Source organism: Zonotrichia albicollis, chromosome 19 (assembly GCF_047830755.1).
Source record: "Zonotrichia albicollis isolate bZonAlb1 chromosome 19, bZonAlb1.hap1, whole genome shotgun sequence".
NCBI classification, from domain to species: domain Eukaryota; kingdom Metazoa; phylum Chordata; class Aves; order Passeriformes; family Passerellidae; genus Zonotrichia; species Zonotrichia albicollis.
Genome location: NC_133837.1, coordinates 10,801,231 through 10,823,249, shown reverse-complemented (window position 1 = coordinate 10,823,249; position 22,019 = coordinate 10,801,231). Strand labels below are relative to the sequence as shown.

Genomic DNA, 22,019 nt, shown 5'->3' with positions numbered 1-22,019 from the left:
GGTTGTGAAGGGGAAACCAAAAGTATTTTCTGTGTAGAAAATACTACATCCCCCTCCAACCCCATCACAAAACTCTGCATATCTATCTATAAATGGTGTTTTTATAGGAAGGACAGCTACACACAGTGACCTACAGCTGCAGGAAGGGTGTTTTCTCCCCTCCACCTGGAGGAGCAAAGCAACTGACCTGTTGTTCATATCCTTTCTTGATCTCATCCAACTGCCAGGAGAATTCTCTGGCTTGCTTTTCCCGGAGCAATTTTGATCTGCTTAGATCTGCTTCAACCTCTGCCATCTACATGGGAAAAGAAAGGGAATATTTAATTTTTTTTTTAAAAGAAAGGCAGAGCTTGAAATGTTCTGACATTTCTACAGTTGTTTGTAAACCATCAAAGAGGAGAATATCACTTGTTGGGAATGATAAAAACACCATTTGTATGTGGTGGAAATGAATATTCAGCCTCTACAGGATTATTAGTTACTCAAGGACACAGTGATCACTGTTATGCCACTCCCTAATTACAAAGGATTGGCTCAGTTTTTCACTCAACAGTGCTGAATATCCCATCGAAATTAAGTGAATATTTTCTCTAGACACATTTAAGACTCAAATATATTTCACTTAAAAATACACAGCCTGTGGAAATTCAAGGGAAATCATGTGCGAGTCAGAGCATAAACTGCACAATTAAAGCAAGTTTACATTAAATCAGAAAATAACTTTAAATAACTTAAAAGAGAATTATTTGGCTGCAAGTGAAGTCCTCTGAAGATAGTCATCGCCTATGAATAATGAGTCCCACAGATTCCAGCACGCAGCATCAAGGAAGCAATTTCACAACTCAATTAACAAAGGCTTTTGTATCAAAAGCACAAATGTTAGCTGTACATCAGGCATGTTTCCAAGGGAATATATATATAAATATATATATGCAACTCTGCTGCAGTGCACACTCATCAATGACTTTTAGATCTAGATCCCAACATAAGCAGTGAATAAACCGTGTCCCTAAAAAGGGAAAAGAAGTGGAGGGGTTTGAAGGACCACAAACCCATCTGCTCCACAAAAAGGAGAAACCCAGGAATTTCTGAACCACGAGCCAAAATCCTGCTTGGCCTGAGGGAGTGCTCAGTGTTCAACAGATGTCGGTGCCAATTGGCCTGGACATCCCTCCCCAGCCAGGAAGGAGGAGAAAAGGCAGCACCCGGAGTGGGAACAGCATTTTATTGCAGAGTACTCCAGCAGGAAAGGAAGGGACTGGAGCAGGAGCTGTTGGGCACACAGAAAGTGGAAAAAGAGAGCAGTGAGGAAGCAGCTCCTGAACCTCCCTGCCATCATCTGCCATTAAGAAAAGGGACTGCAATCAATGTTTTATGAATCATTTTCTTCTGGCTCCAAACTTACTCAAATTGCATATCCATGGCCATATTTTACTCAGGTTAATAAAACCCAGAAAAATAACAGATCTTGTTACTGCACTAAAGGAGTTGGTTTTGTTTTTTTTTTTTTTGAGAGAATGAAAATGTTCTAAAAAATGAAATAGTAAAAACACATGCAAAGATGCTTTAAATCTACTGGCTTCTGCAGATTGATTTGTTAGGTCACGTTCATCTATTTCCAGCAAAGAATCTTGATCATTGTTTGCCAAACCCAGGAAGCCCCAGATCTCCAGTACCATGACATAGCCTATGTTTTATTTTAATTAGCACTGGAAAAAATGCAGATCTTGCAGTTAAACACGTGCCACCCACCCACCAGTGGACATCAGGTGACTCTTAATAATCACAAGCCTGACAAAACAGGAAGCAGATGGCAAAATAAATGATATTATCACAGAGCCAAACTAAAGAATCAAATATTGATTGCAACAACTGAAAATGACCCCATCATACTCATCTCCATAATTAACTTTATCTCACACCAAAAATGGATTTAAAGCCCAGTATTCCTAATGCAGATAAAAGGACAGTGTTGCTATGGCTACTGCAGTTGTTTTGTAAGTAATACACTCCACCTCAGCACAAAACACAGAAATTTCCAGTATGTTCCAATGTACAGGGGATTTATCTAACAGTTTGTGGATGCAGAGGAATGAGAAAGGCCAAAGCCATGAAGAGAGAGCTCCCGCAGCGTTCCTGTGATGGATTTCCTGGATTTCCTTGGTTCCTGTAGAATAGAGCCACTCAACTGCACAATATCATTTAGTATTTCTAGATTTTAACACCCCAGCAGGGAAAGAGCAAATCTCTGGCTGATTAATGGAGTACAGCAAAACTGACTTTCAAAATTTCCCAGAATGCAGCAAGATTCTGAAGGAAATTTACTGTCATTTTAAAATTACAGTTGACTATGTTTTCCAAATTCTTTTGGATTGGTTTTCTTTGCTGAAAGTTTTTTTTTAAGTGAATGAAACTATTATTAGCTTCTCTAGAATTAGACAACATCCCTTTTAGATCAGAACTAGGATATTATTTTAACTCATCATGAAGAAATTGCAGGAGGGCCACACAATACAGAAAATGTCAGATTAAAATTGTGGGATTTGTTGTATTGCCCTAGTGGGTCTGGTTTGCTGAACACATCTTGCTTTTATAAGTTTGTTCTTGCTTTTTTTTTTTTTTTTTAATTTCCAAATTTTATTATTCGCTGTCTTGCATGGGTATTAAAAATAGCAGCAGTGAAGATTTTCAAAAAACTTTGAGAACAACAAAAAGGGAATTTCCTCAGTCCTAAATCAGCACTCTCAGCCACCCATTCCAGTCCCAGCCTCCTGTCAGCAGTGAGGTTTGGTCAAGGCAGGTGAGGTTGGAACGTGTAATTCAGAATTACAAGCTGGTAATCTCAACCACATGAGGAGTTAGGAAATATCCCTTCTCTCCTGTTCTTTTTGATCACCTATTGCTTGCTCCTCCTTTCTTTCACTCCTTGGGCTGCTTTTATAAACTCCCAGGAGAACGGTTTAACTACTGTTTGCTCCATAAGAAATTTAGGCCACTAAACTCCCTGATTTTCAGGGACAGAAAAGTGGATTTTCCCATCCTCTGCACATGACTGCCAGCAGCCACCATGACTCTGCCCCTGTTTGGGCTCAAACTGATTACAGGAGCTCATTAATGGAAGACAGAGTCGCTGGGAAAAGAGTAGGAAGAGCCACATTTAAGTGGGAAACGACAAGCGTTGTTCCATAGGGTGCATAAACTAACCCTTTATACTCTCACTCCTGAAAAATCCCTAATCAGTATCATAACTGCAGATATCTTTATAACAATGACAATTCTGGCTTTGTCAGAAAGATGAAACACCCGCCACCATCCCTTTCTGACTCGCCGCAAAGACACTACATTGTGAGAGATTTTGATGTAGCACTCTCAAGTGGAGCATGTTTCTGGCATTATAAGATCAGAATCCGCTATCCCACTGCGCCAGAGTTTCAGAAAGGCTGGCATTGTGACCTCCTCACCCGCTGTTTCATTTCTGCAGAGTCTTTCTCTGAGTTCAGCTCCACCTGCCGCTTAAACTCCTCCAGGGCAGCGCCTGCCTGCTGGGCCTGCAGCCTCTGTACCTCCGTCACCCGCCTCAGCTGCTCCTCCTTCTCCCTAGAAAGTCACAGAAAATTTTCAGAGTTCAAGTATCAAATAAAAGAACAAGTGTGCTGGTGTAAAAGAGAGGCCTTTAACCCGATCAGTTTAAAATAGTATTCAGATTTCAATTTCCTGTCCCAGCTTCTGCCCAACTTCCCTTTGCAGGGCTTTGAAGAAGGCGATGCGAGGCCGGAGTTATTTTCGCTTTCTCCGATTGAATTTCACACGCCCAAACACGGCGTCCACAGCTCACAACAAAACCTCCACCTTCAAAGCTTCTCTTCCCTTCAATGGCTCTCTACCCACTGTAGAACCCCTTTCATTAATCTCATCTAATTAATAAAATTTAATAACAGTAACAATGAATAAATACTAACAAATTTGATTTCATTAAATTAGATTTAACGCCCCCCAATACTTAAACAAACTCTTTTTAGCATGATTGCCTTTCCAGATTAAAAAAACAAAAAAAACCCAAAAAACCAAGAAAATTATCCCAGTGCCATCTTTGCTCAGACAAGGTGCAGGATTATTCCCTGCTTGTCATAAATCAAAATGCAAAGCAGGGCAATGCCTGACACGTGGTTCCTCCTTAATCTATTAGAAAGCCATAATGCTGTGATGTCTATTCAGCCTTTACAGTAATGACAGATGTTAAATCTCTGTGCAAAGATATTTCATATCAACAGCCTACACTATCTGACATATTAAACCTGATATATCTGTAGACACCCGGCTGGGTTTCTTCAGACTGGATGGTACATCAATAGTAATGTTTCTGTAATATTTTATGTACATTCACATATATGAAAAGATACACATGAAAAGATAGAGACATTCACTATAGTGACACAACACAGAGAAAAATTCAGGTAACTTATAAATATTTCAAATGTGAGTACTCAAATATTACCAACTTTTATTAACTTGTTACTGGTTTTGTTATTAACTTTTTGTGACATGTTCCAACTCCCACAGGTCAGCAGAGCTGCCTGACTTTGTGCTCAGACACTGGAGAACACGATGGTGGCATCCAGGGACAAAGCTGGCTCCACCCATGGCTCCTAACAGAAGACACATTCACACAGACCTGGGGCTGACATTTTCATTTTGCAGGCAGAGGAAGTAACCTCACGATAAATTTCCCATTTTGACAGGAATTATTTCCATATAAAACAAAGAATCTGACACGTAAGAGACGGAAAAGCCCAGTTAATTCATCTCGTCTGTCACCTTGCCAGCCCTGGAGGAGCTGCTGCAGCACTGAGAGCCTTTCAGAAAGGTCAGGAAGCTGCCAAGCCCAAAGTTACAGTATTCACATCCTCTTCTGTGGTTTGCAGGCCAGACTTTGACAATAGGACAAAGAACATAATCCTACATCTTCACAAAGAGGCTGTTTGCAGTGCAGGAGAGCAGGGTAATTCCATTAGCAAAGAGATCAAAGAAATGCCACAAGCCCTGAGTCAGTGCACTGCTGTTTACTTCTAGAGGTTCTTTTCATGATGTATATTTTAAAAAAAAAAAAAGATTTTATTTTGGTGTCTCACTCACAGCTGATGGAATAATTGGGAATAGGGAGACTGCTCCTCTCCTTACAGAAAAAGGAAAATGCCTTTTTTCCCCAGCAGAAACTGGAGAAAATGGAACAAAATTCTGTACCGCAGTTTTGGTGATGATTGTTTTGGGGTTTTGGTTTTGTATTCTTAGAATACCTGTGCAAATTATCTTCAAATTTGCTAGAGAGCATCCACCACCCCTCCAGATATGTTTTATTTCCACAACCACATCGATTCCACACTCCTTTGAGGGGAAGCACATCTGTGTCAATCTAAGCCATCACATTCCCCACACATTTATGAGACAATAAAAATTATTCAGCAAAAATCATCATTACCAAAATCAACATTTCTTTCCCCACCTAAACTCAAATGGCAAAAATACCATTTAGGGTTTAAATTCCTCCCACAGGGGACCCAAAGGATCCAAATCCCAAGTACAAAACTCCTCCCCATTCCTCAGAATGGGCACACCAGTGACACCTCCAGAGCCCAAAGTGATAGGAGCTGTCTGATGGATCAGTTTTCCATCTGCTCCTGCTGCTTGGCTCAGTTATCCCCCAAATCCCACATTCCAGGGAGCTGCTGAATACAGATATTTTAATTTTACAGCTGTTTGACACTGAACTACATTAAGCACATCACTCCCCTCTCCCAGAACAAAATCTACCTCAGAAAGAAGAATATAAAGAGTTCTGCCCACATTTGTTACCTTGGAGGGACCATGGGGAGGGGAAAATGTCCCCTTCTCCTCCCAAAGATCCAATAATTCAAAAATGAGCCCTAGATAACAAATCCCTCTCCCTGCAAAACACATCTAATAATTCCACTCCACACTGGAATCAAACCCAAAACTCGAAGCTTATTCAAACCCATCCACACTGCCAAGTGTCACAAGACACTGGGACAGCAGCTTTGGTCCAGTCAGATGGAAACACAACAAATCTGAACTTAAAAGGACAAGATATCAGGCCTTGTGCTCATAGTGAGGCTCCAAATTTATGCATCTTCTTCCTCAGGAAGACATTTTTATTTTGAGATATTATGATGTAAACTTCCAGGAATGTGGTTTTTATGCACCTTCCTTTCTTTTAAGGACCTAATCCCATGAATAAATGCAACATCTCATTATAAGCAGGAAAAAAACTTCATTTTTAAGGATGTGGGAGCCAGCAGTCTCTATTTTTTGTGCAGTTCAGATTTGTACAGAAGCTTAGAAAACCTGTACAACAATGGCCTTCGGTTCACAAATATAAGAAAAGCTTCACTTTTTTTCCCAAGACACTGAGCAATGTGCCTTGCATGAAGCACTAAAATATTCACTTTGAAGATTATTTTTTTTCAGTTGGACTAGTTGTGGGGCCCAGTACAATACAATTACATCACATAAATCCCCTAAAGCTGAGCCGGCCTGAATAAAAAAACAGGGTGAATTTACTCTTTGCCCCCAATTTTAAAAGCAGCAAATTCCTTTTGTTTCAGTGTATAAAGGACATGGCAATGGAATGAGGAGTCTTACACAGCACAAATCATCTCAGGGAAAGTTGACTGTGAAGTCCAGAATTTCAATTTCAGAAATCAGGACCCTGACGTGCACTGATGAGAAATACAAATATTTTACGTGCTTCCTCTTCATGCTTAATCATAAATATTTGTCTTGCTCTGTAAAATGTCTTCCAAGAGGTAACAACTAAACACAGTGAGACTTTACAACACTGCACTAAGGAAACACAGAGAAATTAATGGGTTAACAGGAAAGGTTAATTAAGTTTGGGATGTCCCACAAATGTTGGATGAACCAACACCTTCCTGGAGGGCTCCCAAAATTCCCTGAACAACAGCTCAGGGAGCAGGAGATGCACCTGGCTGGGGCTCAGCCTCATCAAGAAATGAAAACCCTTCAGACACGAAATGCCAGCACACACTGAGCAATGTCCCCCCAGGGCTGCACGGGGACAGAGTTTCACATCCCCACAGCAAATCCACACCCAAGCTCCCTGTGTGTCATGCAGAGAGATTTTCAGGGGAAAATAGTAATAGGCTGTGAAATTCCTCATGTTTTCTTATAAAATTATACCAGGTTTTAATTCACAAATAGGCAAATTCTTCCCCAGGTTTTCAAAACCTGCTGGCAGCACAGCCCATAGAATCCCAGCTGTACTGGAGAACAGCAGCAGAGCAAGGAATTTCTCTAAGGGTGTATTTTTCCATTGAATAAGCTTCTGAAATTTAAATTCGGATGGACTCCACAAGAGGGAGAGGCTCCATGCCTTGTCTGAGTCTCTCTCAGGTTGTTATGACTCTGGGTTTATGCCTGGAGACAAACAGGAATCCCAGAATATTTTGAGTTGGTTTCGAGTCCAACTCCCTCCTTCTCACAGGGCTACTTAAAACCAAACCACCAAAACTCAAATCATCACAGGGCTACTTAAAACGAAATCAAATGACTGAGAGAAGGCTGAGGAATGGGAAAAGCAGAGTCATGGCTGAGCCTGCAGCCCCACTGCTGCTGCTGGGAAAGGCCAGGCCCAGATTGCATTCCCTGCCATTCCCACATTACACACACGCTAATCCTGTGCACTCAGATTTGCTGTACTCACACAAGTCTTCACCCATTCCTCCCTCTCCATCCTAAATATTGCTCCTTCTGAGGGAAAATTGCTTTGCTCCCCACCAAACTGCAAACTGTTCACTTGCTGGAAGGCAGCTGAAGAAGGATATTGTTGTTTCTCAACAGCCTTCCTTTTTATTTAGTGTCACAAGAAACAAAAAATTTACTCTCACTAATATATGCTGAAAAAAAAAATCAGTTATCACCATTGATGTAATTAATTGAGATTCAAAAAACTCTAAAAAAACCCCTATATAAACACATTTCCAAGAGAGAGCACAATTTCTTACATAATACACAGCAAACTGTGTAACTGAAAACACAAACTGCATCAAAACACACCCAAATTTCCCCTGCAAACCAAAATTCAGGAATTTCACTTTAATATCTTCAGTGTCTACAGATCTGAGGACCCACCCAGTGTACAGACACATACATTTGACTTTACAGAGGGAAATTTAAGCAGACCCACGATCCTGCTCCTGTTCCCAGAGAGTCCCTCACATGGAGATGCTCCAGTACTGTCAGGACTCCACAAAACTGCAGCAGTTTAATTAATTAATTAAATTTATAGCCAAATGCAAGACCCATTTTTTAGTGCCACAACCAGCAAAAACCACTCCCTGCCACAGTCCCTCTGAGCTAATAGCATGCAGCTATTCCACTACATAAATAATCTATTCAGGCCTAAATGCCATATATCAGTAAAGGAAGGGGTTAATGGGTTAATTGTTACAGAAAAATGCTTCAGTAGTAATGCCAAATCTGTGAAATACACAAAAATCAATTTTGTTTTTCCTGCTCTGGTTTTAACACACAGTGAAAGCTCAGGAACAGCTTTGGGCCGAACTCCATCCCAGCTGTGGCTGCAGCATCCCTGAGCAGGGCTGGGATTCCCACAGCCAAGGAGCAACAAAACCAGGGCTCTCCTGCCATCCCAGCCCCAAACATATGGAATCTGTGCAGAACACTTCTTCTTCTTGGTGTGGAGAGGAAGAGAGACAGTGTGAAGTCATCCAAGCGGAATGATAACTAAACCAAAGCCAGATCAAAGGAGCCAAGAAGAAAGACTGAAATGTGAAGCTGAAATATTTATTGCCTTCAAAACATCATCCCTATCCTGTCCCTGGGCACGTTAATATTTGGGAGTTGTTAGAAAGCATTCTAACTTGTTTTATCTTTTCAAAGAAATAAAGCCAAAAATATAAAGGCAAGAAATAAATATAAAGTGTTTCCCAATTTTAAGAATAAGATGAGCTTGTCTTTATGAGAAAAAGCACAAACCCACTTATAAATTGTTTACAGTTTGCATAATTTGAGATGTTAACATCAAAAAGCTGGTCTGCATTCCTTCAAGTAAGCTCCAACAATGGAATATATTTACAATACAATTATTGTTTTAAACTACATACTTATGTTTTAAATAAATCATGAGATAACATTAACAAACTAAATCACTCCTTAAAGCCATTAATGAATTTGGAGCAAGTAATACTCCACGTGTGCAGTATCATACTGAAATAAGAATAATGCATTACACTCAAAATTAATGGCTCACAAATTGGGCAGACATTGGTTAAACACACTAATAATTATTATAACTATTTCTCATTACAATAATGACAGGGCACTGTTGTGCTAGGTGCTGTGCAAACAGAATAAAGCAGCAACTGCCAAATGATGAATGTGATGTGGGTTAAAAGGCTGGGCAAGCCTTGTAAATGTGGCTGGAAAGGAAAACCTGATAATTTTGCTCCAGACTGCAGAAAGTGTCTCCAAGATTTAGATCCACCACATCCATGAGGGAGCACAGAGGCTGAGTTATCAGGGGAGGAGGATTAGAACAGAGATTAAATAGTCATGGCTCTCCCATGCTGAGAGCACAGCTAAACCTCTGCAAGGACAACACAGAGGGGAGAATCAGAGAGACAGGTGTAGATAATGCCTTGGAAAAGGGGAGACAAGTCTGTAATTAAAAGGTGGCCCAGAAAGCCAGAACAGACAGCAAAGAGATTCATGAGGTACCCAAAGAAGAGGAGCAGGGAAGGCAAAGATGGAGATCAGAGAACGGCGCTGTGGCACCGAGAGCTGGGGGGGGATAAAATAAACCATCCAAGGACAAACTATGTGAGAAATCAGCAGGCACAGGACAGAGCCAGGCAAGGAGAATCACTTCACACTAACAAAGCACAGCCCAGGCTGTGGGAAGAGGGACAGAGCCAACAGTGGCTGGCAAACCAAAGATGCTGAGGATGAACTGCCAGGATTAAGATTGTTAAGGTGGTACAAGGGCTCAGAATCCATCCTGTCATTCTGCTGACTTAAGGTAACTCATTTAATGGTTAAAATAATTGGTTAGTTCAGGATTCAGAGTAATAACGTTCATGTAGTATATAATAAAGATATTTAATTCTGGGGAACCATGAATTAAACCAACTTGGCTCATTGGTTTCTTCTTTCCAAGAGGACATGGATTTTCTTTTCACAATTTTCTTTTCCTTTAAAGCACTGTTTGAATTATCAGTTTCAATTCCTCCATGAAGGTTGGTTGTATTGTTGCTGAAGCTGAAGGAAAGTTGTACAAAGTACATAAAAACTAAAAGCAAAATTAAGATTATCAAATATAATTGAAGTAGAGAGATCACAATCATTGAGCAATAAGAAGGAACAAAGTTTTTCCTTGTACTGTTTTGTAGATGGTTTTTAAGTGACTCAAAGGAGGTGACAGCCTGAAATTTCTCATGCTTTTTAACAATCAGTTAATTGAATTCAATCATCTGTACAACTTTCTCTAGCCAACTGAAAGCTTTTCTCATTTCATCAATGTTTCGGGCATTGTATAATCTTGAAATGAGAAAAGAAATAAGAAATCTGAAAAATACACTGATGTGAAAAGGAAGCCTTTGGAATAACAAGGGAACAATTCTGCCATTAGTGTTGATTATTTGTATTTTCATTTAGTCAATGTGATTGTGATAGTCCTTAACTACATTAATTATTAGAATAGCAATTTACAGCAATTAATGAAGTGCTACAGCATGACACAGCAATGCTCTTCACCTCACAAGGCAATACTTTTAATTTTATAAGCTGTGTGCCATATCAAACCAGTTTCACAGTTGTTATCACTTAAAAGATGTCTTGTGATATCTCTATAACCATCTTGAGGGACAGAACAGTCCCAGAGCCAAGGATTAAAAATCAACTGTTACATTTTTTTTTTTGGTACAACTGGAGCCTTCCTTTCAATACATATTTCATTATTGCCAGTAGGTCTCCAGAGAAACGGGGGGAAAGAAAATGAAAGGCTGTAAATAGTTAATAGAACACTTTATTTTTGCTTTTAAGTGAGACTATTAAACAAAGCTACCATATTTTGGAGCCCTCTGTTCATGCTCCACGTTGTGGCCCCTAGAGCGAGGGTTAGGGAATGTTTACAATATGCTGGAAACTTTGACTGCCTTTGCTCTAAAAGGTTTCAGATGCTCAAGCACAGCACCAAGTGGAGAACAGCTGCTGGGTTTTCCACTGATTCTTAAAGGAGAAAAAAAAAAGAAAAAAAAGTCCCAAACCAAAACTCAGCCTACCCAAAAAACACACACAGTTTTAAAGAGTAAAACTAGATCCCAACTCCTCAGCCCCATCACATTCCCACTGTTTCTAAATCACAGACGTGGCTTTTTTCATCATATTGCAATGGCTGCAACGAGACAGGCCTCAACATTTTAATAAAAGATAATGATGAACACAATGAACATGAGTATAAACTCTTAACAATGCTCTTTTATTGCAACACTTGGAATTAAAGACAATGCCTGCTCATATTCCTTTAATTATTTCCGGCTTTAAATAGTAATGGCTTTTCCATTCTGACAAGAATCCTCTCCACACACAAATACTTCATTTTCAAGGAAAAATGGAATTAACTGCAGGAAAACAGCTACACTTAGGCAATTACCCCGAAAATATTAACAACAACAACAAGCAATTACTCAGAATTTGGATTCAACTTAGAGGAGCAAGGAAGGAAGAAAGAAATGAAAAATTAACTTGTGGTTAAAGCTACAAAACTTCCTTTATTTATTTATCATTGCATTGATGATTCTCAGGCTGTTGTGCTTTGCTGTGTGCAGTGGCATTTCTGACACACACCGCCCCAAGAAGCCAATACAAGAGGATTTGAAGGAGCAGCTGTTTAAATATAAAGTTCTCAAAGGGCTTGGTAGAATCAAATTCTCAAGATCCACTGTAAATCACAGCTTTTTTTACAAATTATAACTTCTGTATATTTTGAAAAGCCTAAACTTTACTTCTTTTCAAAATGTTGAGCTCTAACAATTATGCAAATGTAAATTGGAAACAAAAGAATTTATTTCCATTGCTATTTCTTCTGCCTCCTTCTGCCAGCTCTCTTCACATGTTTATTTTTCCTTGCCTTCATCTGTTTCCCTCTTTATTGGGTCAGCAGCAGATTGTTCACCACTTATTTCTCTCAAATCTATGTCCCCTCACCTTTACACTGTTCCTTTTGTGGTATTACAGAGAGAAGAAAAACTAAATAAACACCACGGGAATTTTGCAAGATTTAAGCAATCTTAAGGACTAGAAGATCTTACATAAAACTTCCTAAAGTTTGATGCATTTTTTTGGTACTTTTGAATAAAGCAAGGAGAGCTTTTCACATCAAACAAGCCCAAGTCTTCTCTCTGTGCATCAAAGAGAACCATACAATGAAAAATGAGTCATTATTCAGACACAGCTGTAGGAAAGGATTCTGTAAAGGATTCTGTAAAGGATTCTGTAAAGGACAACCTCACCCTCTGCCCATTTCCGCCTTGTCCCCATTTCACCAGTGCAGGTGAACTGGGAAAGCCCAGGCAGAACCAGCACTGCTGCAGGAGCCAGGCAGGCCCAGAACAGCAAAACCTTCATCAGGGCATGAAAAAACCTCAATAAAATACTCAGGATGAAAACAGAATGTCATAAACTCAGATCATCCCACTGCACCAGAGCCCAGAGCAGATGGGGCCTTGTGGAAATCAGAATGAGAGAAATGGGAATTTCCTGACCCTCGGTGCCGCTGCCATCCAGGCATTCCCTGTCACAGCCTGAGGCTCCAGGACAGTGCTGATTTCATTTCAGCTTCTGCTTTTAGCAAGGCTGAGCTCAAAGCCACCCTCTAAAGGCTTTACAGGTATCAATACCGAGTTTAAAACCACAGGAGAAGCCTGAGAACAGCTCCAGCTCTGTGGATCTGACTCAATGTCAGATAAGGAATGACCCAGAATAACCAAATGACTGCAAAGCACACCAGGAGATGACAAGTGAATAAAGAAATGACTGAATAAAGTAATTTCTTTTTGAATAAAGAAATGACTGAAGTTTCAAGAAGAGGAACTGGTACCAACAAAAAAAGTATTTCTTCCCTAAAGAGCATTTTTTCCACCTTGATTTAGGAAATACGAGTGCTAACACATTTGTATCAGAAATTTTCTGTGAGGCAAAACCTTGTAGCAGAAATAACTGTGCTACACACAAAACCTGAAATTTAAAATATAAGGGAGTACCACTGAACAGCTGACAAAATCCCCAGAAACAGCAGCCCAGCATAGAGAAGCACAGAGCATTGCTCTCACGCTGGAATAACAAAGAGAGTGGGAAAAGCTTTTTTAAGTCTGCAGTGAGGAAACTCCATGGCACCATCTCCAATGAGGTGAGAAATCAACTTCTTCTCCTTGAGTGCCATGTCAGAAACCCCATGAACACAAGAATGTGCATGTACACAAGGATATATGAGAAAAGAAAGGCAAATCATTTCCATTTCTGCATTTTACTGAATACCTGCAGGCACCAGCAGGTATTCAGTAAAATGAATACTTTTAATTTTTCTGCAAAAAATCCACACCACATCATGACTGGAAAGCTTTGGTCTAGCCACCTAAAACAAACCCCAAAATACTGTGAGAGCTGTCTGTGTGTGCTTTAAAAACTGCTCTGAAAACTATTGGGAAAATCTGCTAATGGACAGGAGGGGCTTTGCTGGTTTCTAGAAAGTTTAGCAGTTTAGCCCCTCTTTCTTCCCCAGAATTTTAAACAAGTTCAGACAAGGGGTAGAAAGCCATGGAAAAAAAAAGAGGTGTTGGGAGCTCCTTATGTAAACAAATAATTTTATTAAGTGAGTCAGAATGAAGCAGCTGCTCAGCATTTGCTCTGTATCATCCCCACTTGCAAAGTGCTGAGATTTGGCTCCACAGACAGACACAAACAGATTGGAAAATCAAAAAGGCAAAGAGTGAGAGGGAGAAGGTTGTGGGGCACTGGAGTGGAGATGTGCAGGCATTCCTTGATGCTGCAGTGTGTAACTACAGCACCTGCACCTGTACAGGGGGATTTATTCTCATCATTTCATTTCATTTCATTTCATTTCATTTCATTTCATTTCATTTCATTTCATTCCATTCCATTCCATTCCATACCATTTCATTTCATTTCTCCTAATGTCACTTCTTAAAATTTGTTTCCTTCACACACTACATAATTGAAGAGGAAACCTATACTTCAGGAGAATATGAAAATGTTATTTGTGCATGAAGCAAGCAAAGCAAAAATCATTAAATCAGATCCCAAAATCCTCTCCAGTGCATGAGAACTGTCACAACCTTTATGCTGAAGAAATCAGCGTGGTCTGCACTCCCCATGAGGGTGATGGAGGATCACAGCCTCAAACTATTCAGGATCTTTATAATTTAGTCCAAAATCTCTCAATCTCAGGAGTGACTAAATTTATGTGTCTGTGCAGCCCCAAAGGCCAGGCTGGAGCACTGGGACACTGGAAAATGTCCCTGCCATGGCAGAGGGTGGAATAGGATGGGTTTTAAGGTCCCTTCCAACCCAAACCATTCTGGGATTCATTCTTGATTCTGTCAAAACCAAACCACCTCAAACCTGAGCTGGTGTTGTGGTTGTAATCTTCAATAAAATGGGGAATATTTCCCTACAGCAAACATATATTTCTTGTAGTAAACCAAAATTATTGAACAATCTGCTACCAGAATATTAGCTAAGGAAAAATAAATATATTGAATGAATAAACATCCAAATTCCAGAGAACAAGACACAAGAGATGGTGCTGGGAGCTGTTTAACAAAATTGTATAAAGTCAGCAAGAGCTTTTCTCTCTCTTCCATGCAATTTCTTCAGCAGCAACTGGGTACAGATTTTTTTCCCCTCATTTATTTTCTGTTTCATTCTACTCAGTTTGTACTGTGACAAATTATATACCTCCATTTCCTACTCCTCTCCTTACTGCGAGAGATAAGAACAGCAGAGATTCAGCCTATTTGCAACCCACTCTCATGACACATTTTCTGCAACCAAACCACAGGGATTAGAGAAACAACCTTTCCCCCCAAGTAATTACAGAGAAGCTTTTCAAGAAAACTTTGTTCTTATAGAAATGCCATTTAAAGGACATTCTAGAAAAGCCCTTGCAGCACTTCTCAGAGGGACTTTTGCTATTAAGCAATGCCTGTGACATGCACTGCAAAAGTAAATATAAATTTTATATCTACAAGTCACCACCACGAGTCAGGACTGTTGGAGCAATTCTTTTGCAAAAGGTTTGCTTTTGACAGATATTTCTACCATGAACTTCAGAAGAAGAAAAAAACCTCCTGTAAACTACATAAACCCCTATTCTGTATTGAAACTGTGGCAATACTGGGGTTGTTTTTATTTTTGAAGTGAAAGATACTTTCAGAAATGTGGATTTTACTATTCCAAACAATGCCTCAAATCACTTTCATTCTGCATCAGTGTGGAAATGTTTGAAACAGCAGCAGCACTGTTTGCTGTCACAGCACTGGGAAAATAATGATAATAATGACAAAAATCCCCTAAAATGCCTGCCACTTCCCTCTCTGTGTGTTTGCAGCTCAGCAGCTACTCCAGATATAATCCTGTGGCCATTTCAGAATCAAAGTGCACTCAGATCAAAGTAGTTTATGAGGAGTCACTGATGCTCCTACTGGGTTCTGAGTTAAATTCCACAAGGCATCATTTCTGTGGAAGATGCTGAACTGTATTTTTACCCACCTCATGCAAGAAAAGGTTGTTTTCTAAAAATTTACTGGCTCTGCCTGAGCTTGGAGTTAGTTAAATTCATTCTGCAAGTATTTAAAGAAACTCAGCAAACTGAAGCATTTTTTCATAAGATATTGGATTTTATGGACTCATATTAATAGGAAAGGATTGCTAAAAAGAACAATTCTTGCAAAAGAATTCAACATTCTTCAAAATGGAGAAAAAAAAGCCATAAGGAAGCCATCCATTTCTGCCACAATAAATACCACTGCTCCTTATCTATTTCCTGCTTGTATATCATAAAAAAGCACATATATGAAAAATCTTAATATTGTCAAGACACAGAGGTGCTAAATGAAAGGTCTGAGTTGCAGAAAGCTCCTCTGTCCTGGGCATGTGAGGCTGCTCCAGCCCTGGTCAGAAATGCAGAGTCAGAGCCAGAGCTGGGCACTGCATTTTTGCAAATATCATCTTTTTAGGATCCTAAATCCATCCCCATGGATCTGCCAACTTCTGTCTCCAGCCAGCCGAAACCACACTAGAAAGCTAATTTTTATTTCTATTCAATTACTTATTAGCATTACTAATTCCATTATTAATCTTAAAATTAGCCTCAAACCCCTGCCATAAAACACTCAAAAGAGCAGCAGTATAGAGTTTTATTAGAGTAAACAGCATCCACAAATAAATATTTTGCATTTCAGCTGGAAGAGGTATATATGGTTTAATAGCAGACATCTCTACATTATTTTCAACAACCTGAATTTAAAAAAAAAAAAGATTAAATTAAAAGAAAAAACTTAAGAGAAACCAAGTGCCATAGGACATGGAAGTGACTCTGGGAAAAATATAATATTAAAGAATATTCTCATTTAAAGGGGATCTACAGGAGTAGAAGCAGCCTGTACTAGGAGACACTTAGAAAACCATATAGGCACATATAGGTATATACATACAGAACCATGCAGGTATTAATCTGTAATTATTGCCCCATTTGCTGTGGGGGAAGCAGCTGATGATTTTTAGCCTTTGAACAGCCCCCAGGGCTCTCCAATCCCAGGAGCTGACCCAAACCCTGTTCTGGGCAAAGACTGACCCACAGGAAATACAAGGCTGGGACTGAGCTCTGCCAACATCGTTCTGATTCACGGCCCTTGGAGCATCACCAGCACTTTAAAATTGAATCTTTCAAATCCTGACTCCATCTCCAAGCTACACCTAAGCTTAAAAAACACAGCCAAGGGATGTCTGAAATAACTGGGGACGTCCTCAGCTCCTCAGTTCCAACTCCCCAGCACTTCCCAGATCTGCCTGGAGAGAATTCCCTCTGCACCCACGTGGGGACCAACCCTGCAAAGCCAGACTGGTTTTATTAACGTAAGTAAGTGCAAACTGACACATTATTTGAAAGATGTGGAAGAAAATTAATGCAGCTTCATTATCAACAAATCAGATGGTAAAATACGAAAAGATTAAGTGCAGCTGATAACAGTTCAACCTCCCCAAAATTATAAATAATAGCCAATGTAAAGAATTTAAAGATTAAAAGCTGGAGTTTTTATTAATGTCTGCAGTGATTTAAGATAGTCTCTATTTATGCCAAATACCTCAGAGATTATAGAAATAAAGAAATACAGACTTCAGCCCTGTCACTTTTATGGAATGAAAGTATCTTTACTTGCCTCTCCCAGCCTAGATAAGGTACATTGTGATATTAAACTGAATACTTTCAACAAATAACTTCTGGTTTGTTCCAGAATAATCTGCTTCCCCTAGAAATTACTTCCACAGCTTTGACTTTTAACTGGATTAACACATGGAAAGAATAATTTACTTAATCAAAAATGGAAGGAGCAAGCAAGAGTCGATCTTGTCCTATGTGCATCTGCTGTACATAAACCACTCCCTTGCTCAGAAAACATCCAACTTGGTGCATCCTGATTGTTCATGGACAAAGTCAGCAAAAAAACCTGTTCCAAGTTAGTTAAGGAAAACTGGTTTTGCTACAGAGCATTTCTCCCAGCTTTAGATCCACATGAAGAACAAACACTCCCACAAAGAAGAGTTGTATCAAAGAGAAAAAAATCTGCATTAGATTTGTGATTTGTGGATACTAAACATAAAATATAAAATCAGAAGCATCATCTACTACATTAAAATATATTTTAAGTATATTTAAAATACATTTTTAATATATTTTAACACACCTCTCAAATTTATTCCATTTTCTAGAAGAGCCCAAAGCAACAAGTCTTTAGTTTTCGTTTTAAGTTATTTACTTCCTATGAATAAACTCTGAATTGAACCTGGGCCATTCATTTGAGAGGGCAAGACCAGCTGACATCATTACCTCTATTTATTTTAATTAATTCTCATTAATTCTATTTTATTCCTACCACTTAAAAGTCAACAAATTTGGGTGAGTTGGTTCTTACTTTAGTTTCTTCATTTTTCTGGTTGATTAGAACTCTGAAGGTACAGCTTTAAAACAGGAAAAAACTATAGGAGGGCAGTTAGATGAGATAAAGCATAAGTTTATTTAATAAACAAATATTAATAAATAAATATTTAAAAATACCAGGGGTGGTTCAAGAATTATTGCACATTCACTTACCTCAGAACCTGTTCCAGGTGGCAAATTTTCTTTTGAGCATTCCCCTTTTCTTTATCCAGATCATTCTTAATGCCATTAATCTGCCATTTAAAGAAAAAAATGCCAAATATTTTAGCCAAAACAGTGTCTGAGTTAAAATAAATCAATGTTATTTTAAATTCTAAAAACTATTTATTTGCATGTTCCTTTTCCACTGATCCAGACAAACATCCAGGGGTTTCTAAAATCATGTGAAATGCAAAAGCAGAGATTGACAGAGAGATGAAGTATGGTATGTAGCCAATGAGATATTTTCCTTCTCAAAGTGAATATTACTGTCTAGAATAAAGAAATATCAGTAATTACATAAAAAGGAACTAGATTTTCTTTATCTAAGTACAGAAAAGCAGATAAAAAACTGCCTAAAATAGTGACCTGTATTCTCTGAGGTGCAAATTTGTGACCACCCAAAGTGAATCCCTTCTGATCAATTCTTACAATAAAAAATATCAAACATAATAAATAAACATCCTAAAGAACAATAATAATAGAACAATTTGCAATAATAATCCTAAAAATAGTTACAGAACCCCTTGAATTTGGCAACTTCCCAGGTGAGGCCCAAACCACAAGTTTTTGTGATGTTTTTTGCCAAGGACAGTTTAAGTCCAAGAGTTTGTACATAATTCAGGAGTTGTATGGCTTTAGAATTGCTTAAGGAACAACACGGGGATGGGAGATACAGGAAATCCTTTATCCACCTACAGTCATTTGTAATGAAAAAGAAAAAGAAAAGAAGAAGACAAAGAAGGAGGAGGAGAAAAGGGAAGGGAAGGGAAGGGAAGGGAAGGGAAGGGAAGGGAAGGGAAGGGAAGGGAAGGGAAGGGAAGGGAAGGGAAGGGAAGGGAAGGGAAGGGAAGGGAAGGGAAGGGAAGGGAAGGGAAGGGAAGGGAAGGGAAGGGAAGGGAAGGGAAGGGAAGGGAAGGGAAGGGAAGGGAAGGGAAGGGAAGGGAAGGGAAGGGAAGAGAAGGGAAGAGAAGAGAAGAGAAGAGAAGAGAAGAGAAGAGAAGAGAAGAGAAGAGAAGAGAAGAGAAGAGAAGAGAAGAGAAGAGAAGAGAAGAGAAGAGAAGAGAAGAGAAGAGAAGAGAAGAGAAGAGAAGAGAAGAGAAGAGAAGAGAAGAGAAGAGAAGAGAAGAGAAGAGAAGAGAAGAGAAGAGAAGAGAAGAGAAGAGAAGAGAAGAGAAGAGAAGAGAAATAAAATAAAATATTTTTTAAAAATAAAGAAAAACATGTTTTACTAAGTCTCTAGGCCAGTGAAAAAACAAATCCAGAGGTTCTCTGCTAGGAGCAGTTCCATGGAGGTGTTCACTCCAGGAACTCTTAGTTGGGTTCCAAGAGCCTCCAAATCCATGAGTTGTCTATTAGAGAATGAAGAAGCCACTGCCAAACCTGGTAAAATTCTATATATTCAACAGGTGGCTTGGGAATGGCTGTCAGGAATAATCTGTCGCTCTGCTGATGCTGAGCTGCATGTTTGCAAAACAAGCAGTGGATTATTTATAAAAAGCAGGTGTTTCCTTGGCTTGTAAAGCCATTTAGCCTAACTGGTTCCTGATCCAGCAGATAAGCACATTTAATCAAACAGTGACATTTAAGGTTCCTACCTATGATTTGTTTGATGTTTAAGTATCCTCAGAGGCAGCAGCCACTGCAGACTCATAAAGATTATTAGATAATGGAAGGTTTTTAAGTGAACAGATTGAAGCAGAGACTTCATGATTCCTGTACTTGTTTTAGTATTTTATGGGCCAATCCATCCTGCTTTATGGATTTATACCCACAGATTATTCACTGGTGTTTTTTCTTCTCATCCTTCCTCAAAGATTTGAGTTTGAAAACAGTTACAGCAGAATTTATGAACCAACTGCTGTCAAGTTATCTATAAAAAGAAAGGCTCTGCTTCCTTGTTTGCTGATGGAGAATTCCAATTTCCCTCCCTGGGCTCACTGGTTGGAGGCACTGCTGACACTCTCAGCCCATGCTTAGGAGATTTCTCCTAAAAGATCCTCAAACCTCAGTCAAATTGTGCCAATATATTTTTATTTTGGCCTGCAAATCACTCCAATGCCGGATTTCTCTTGAGTTCAACATCTATAAAACCCAAGATTTGACTAAAAAGACAAATGTAAGCTAGGTTTAAACCAAGGCAGATCCTGGAACAAAGAATGTTTTGACTTCAAGTCAGCAGAAGGAACTAACTCAAACCAAAACCTCTCTACAATTCATGTCACAAGTGCTATTACCAAGTGACAAGTAGCTGGGATCACAATCCATTATTTTATGTTATAAATTTGCCACATTTGGCAATGACATGTTTGAGTAACACATCCTTTCAATTAAACAGGCATCTAAGGCACCCTCTGGCTGCACATGAGTTGCACATATAATGTCACTAAAATTGAAGTTTAATTTGAAGCCTATTGATGTTCTGAGTCTAAAAGAGCAGGCAGGATTTGCAAAGTGCTTTAAGATGAAGTGTTTCTGATGAAAATTACATTTTTTACTTGAAGTTTCTGCTGTAAAAACGATGCCTGTTGACAATATCTAGAGAACACGTGGGGAAGGATGGAATGGAGATACCCTGGGGGAGAAGGAGGGTGGGAGAACAGGCAGAGGTCAGGCCAGGTTTCATTCAGCTCATTTTCCTTTCAATAACAGCAGCTGCCACCACGAGCAGTGTACACACACAGAGGGTGCTTTTTTTGGGAATGCCATCCCAGCCTCCATCCCCTGGCAACAGGTTCCTAAAATCAGAGGTGATATCCCTGCCCTTAAACAGCTGTGCTTAAAATCCTACTTGATATTGTGCATTTATTTTTTTCCAAACTTTGTGAAGTGCTTGGATTCCTAAATTTTACTACTTGGAGGTTTCAAAATTTCAACCTTTAAGTGCCATACAGAACAAAATTGTGCAGAAGATGGGAGATTTCCCTGGGAATATTACCTGTTTCTCATACACACGCTGCATGCGAAGCTTGTCCTGCTGAACCTTGTATTCTTGTTCCTGCAGAGGAAAAGATGTGGATTCTAAATTAAAAAATCCCATTTTTCTTCCATTTCAGAGCATTCATCAAACACAGACATTAGCTATCATATAGGACAGTTCATAACAAAATAAAAACCAACTTTATATCATCATGAAAAAATTCTCTGACACAGAAGAGAATTTAACCAACACCAAATAACACAAGTATCTCCCAAGTCATGATTCATGTTTGCTAAAGAGAAACAGCAACTTGTTCTCCTGAGCTATTAAAATGCCATTCTGTACTATATCAACTGTGAAATGAAAGACATTGGAAGAAAAGTAGATGCCAAAACTCAACCAGGACTGATACACGATACAGATGTGGAACTCATTACTCTGATATGGAAGGATTAATTTAAATGCCTACAGGAAGACAGAATATTGAACTGCACTATTAAACAGTGCAAATTAAAAACTATTTTGAAACTTTAAAAATGTTTACAGTTTATGAGAAAAAAAAAAGACATTCATCATTCTTTGTCAGGCTTCTTTGTAATAGACCAATAG

At 39.1% G+C, this 22,019-nt stretch overlaps 1 protein-coding gene across 5 annotated transcripts in view; it reads right to left on the bottom strand.

Annotated features, from left to right (window-relative positions):
* CEP112 (centrosomal protein 112) overlaps nucleotides 1-22,019 on the bottom strand; it is a 199,014-nt gene that overhangs the window by 136,017 nt on the left and 40,978 nt on the right. For all 5 annotated transcript variants that reach the window (XM_074555134.1, XM_074555133.1, XM_074555132.1 and 2 more), the window contains exons 16-19: nucleotides 21,429-21,488; nucleotides 18,446-18,525; nucleotides 3,462-3,597; nucleotides 188-295 (exon numbers count right to left, since the gene is read on the bottom strand). In XM_074555134.1, coding sequence (XP_074411235.1) covers nucleotides 188-295; nucleotides 3,462-3,597; nucleotides 18,446-18,525; nucleotides 21,429-21,488 — 384 coding nt within the window. The remainder of the gene's footprint in view (nucleotides 1-187; nucleotides 296-3,461; nucleotides 3,598-18,445; nucleotides 18,526-21,428; nucleotides 21,489-22,019) is intronic.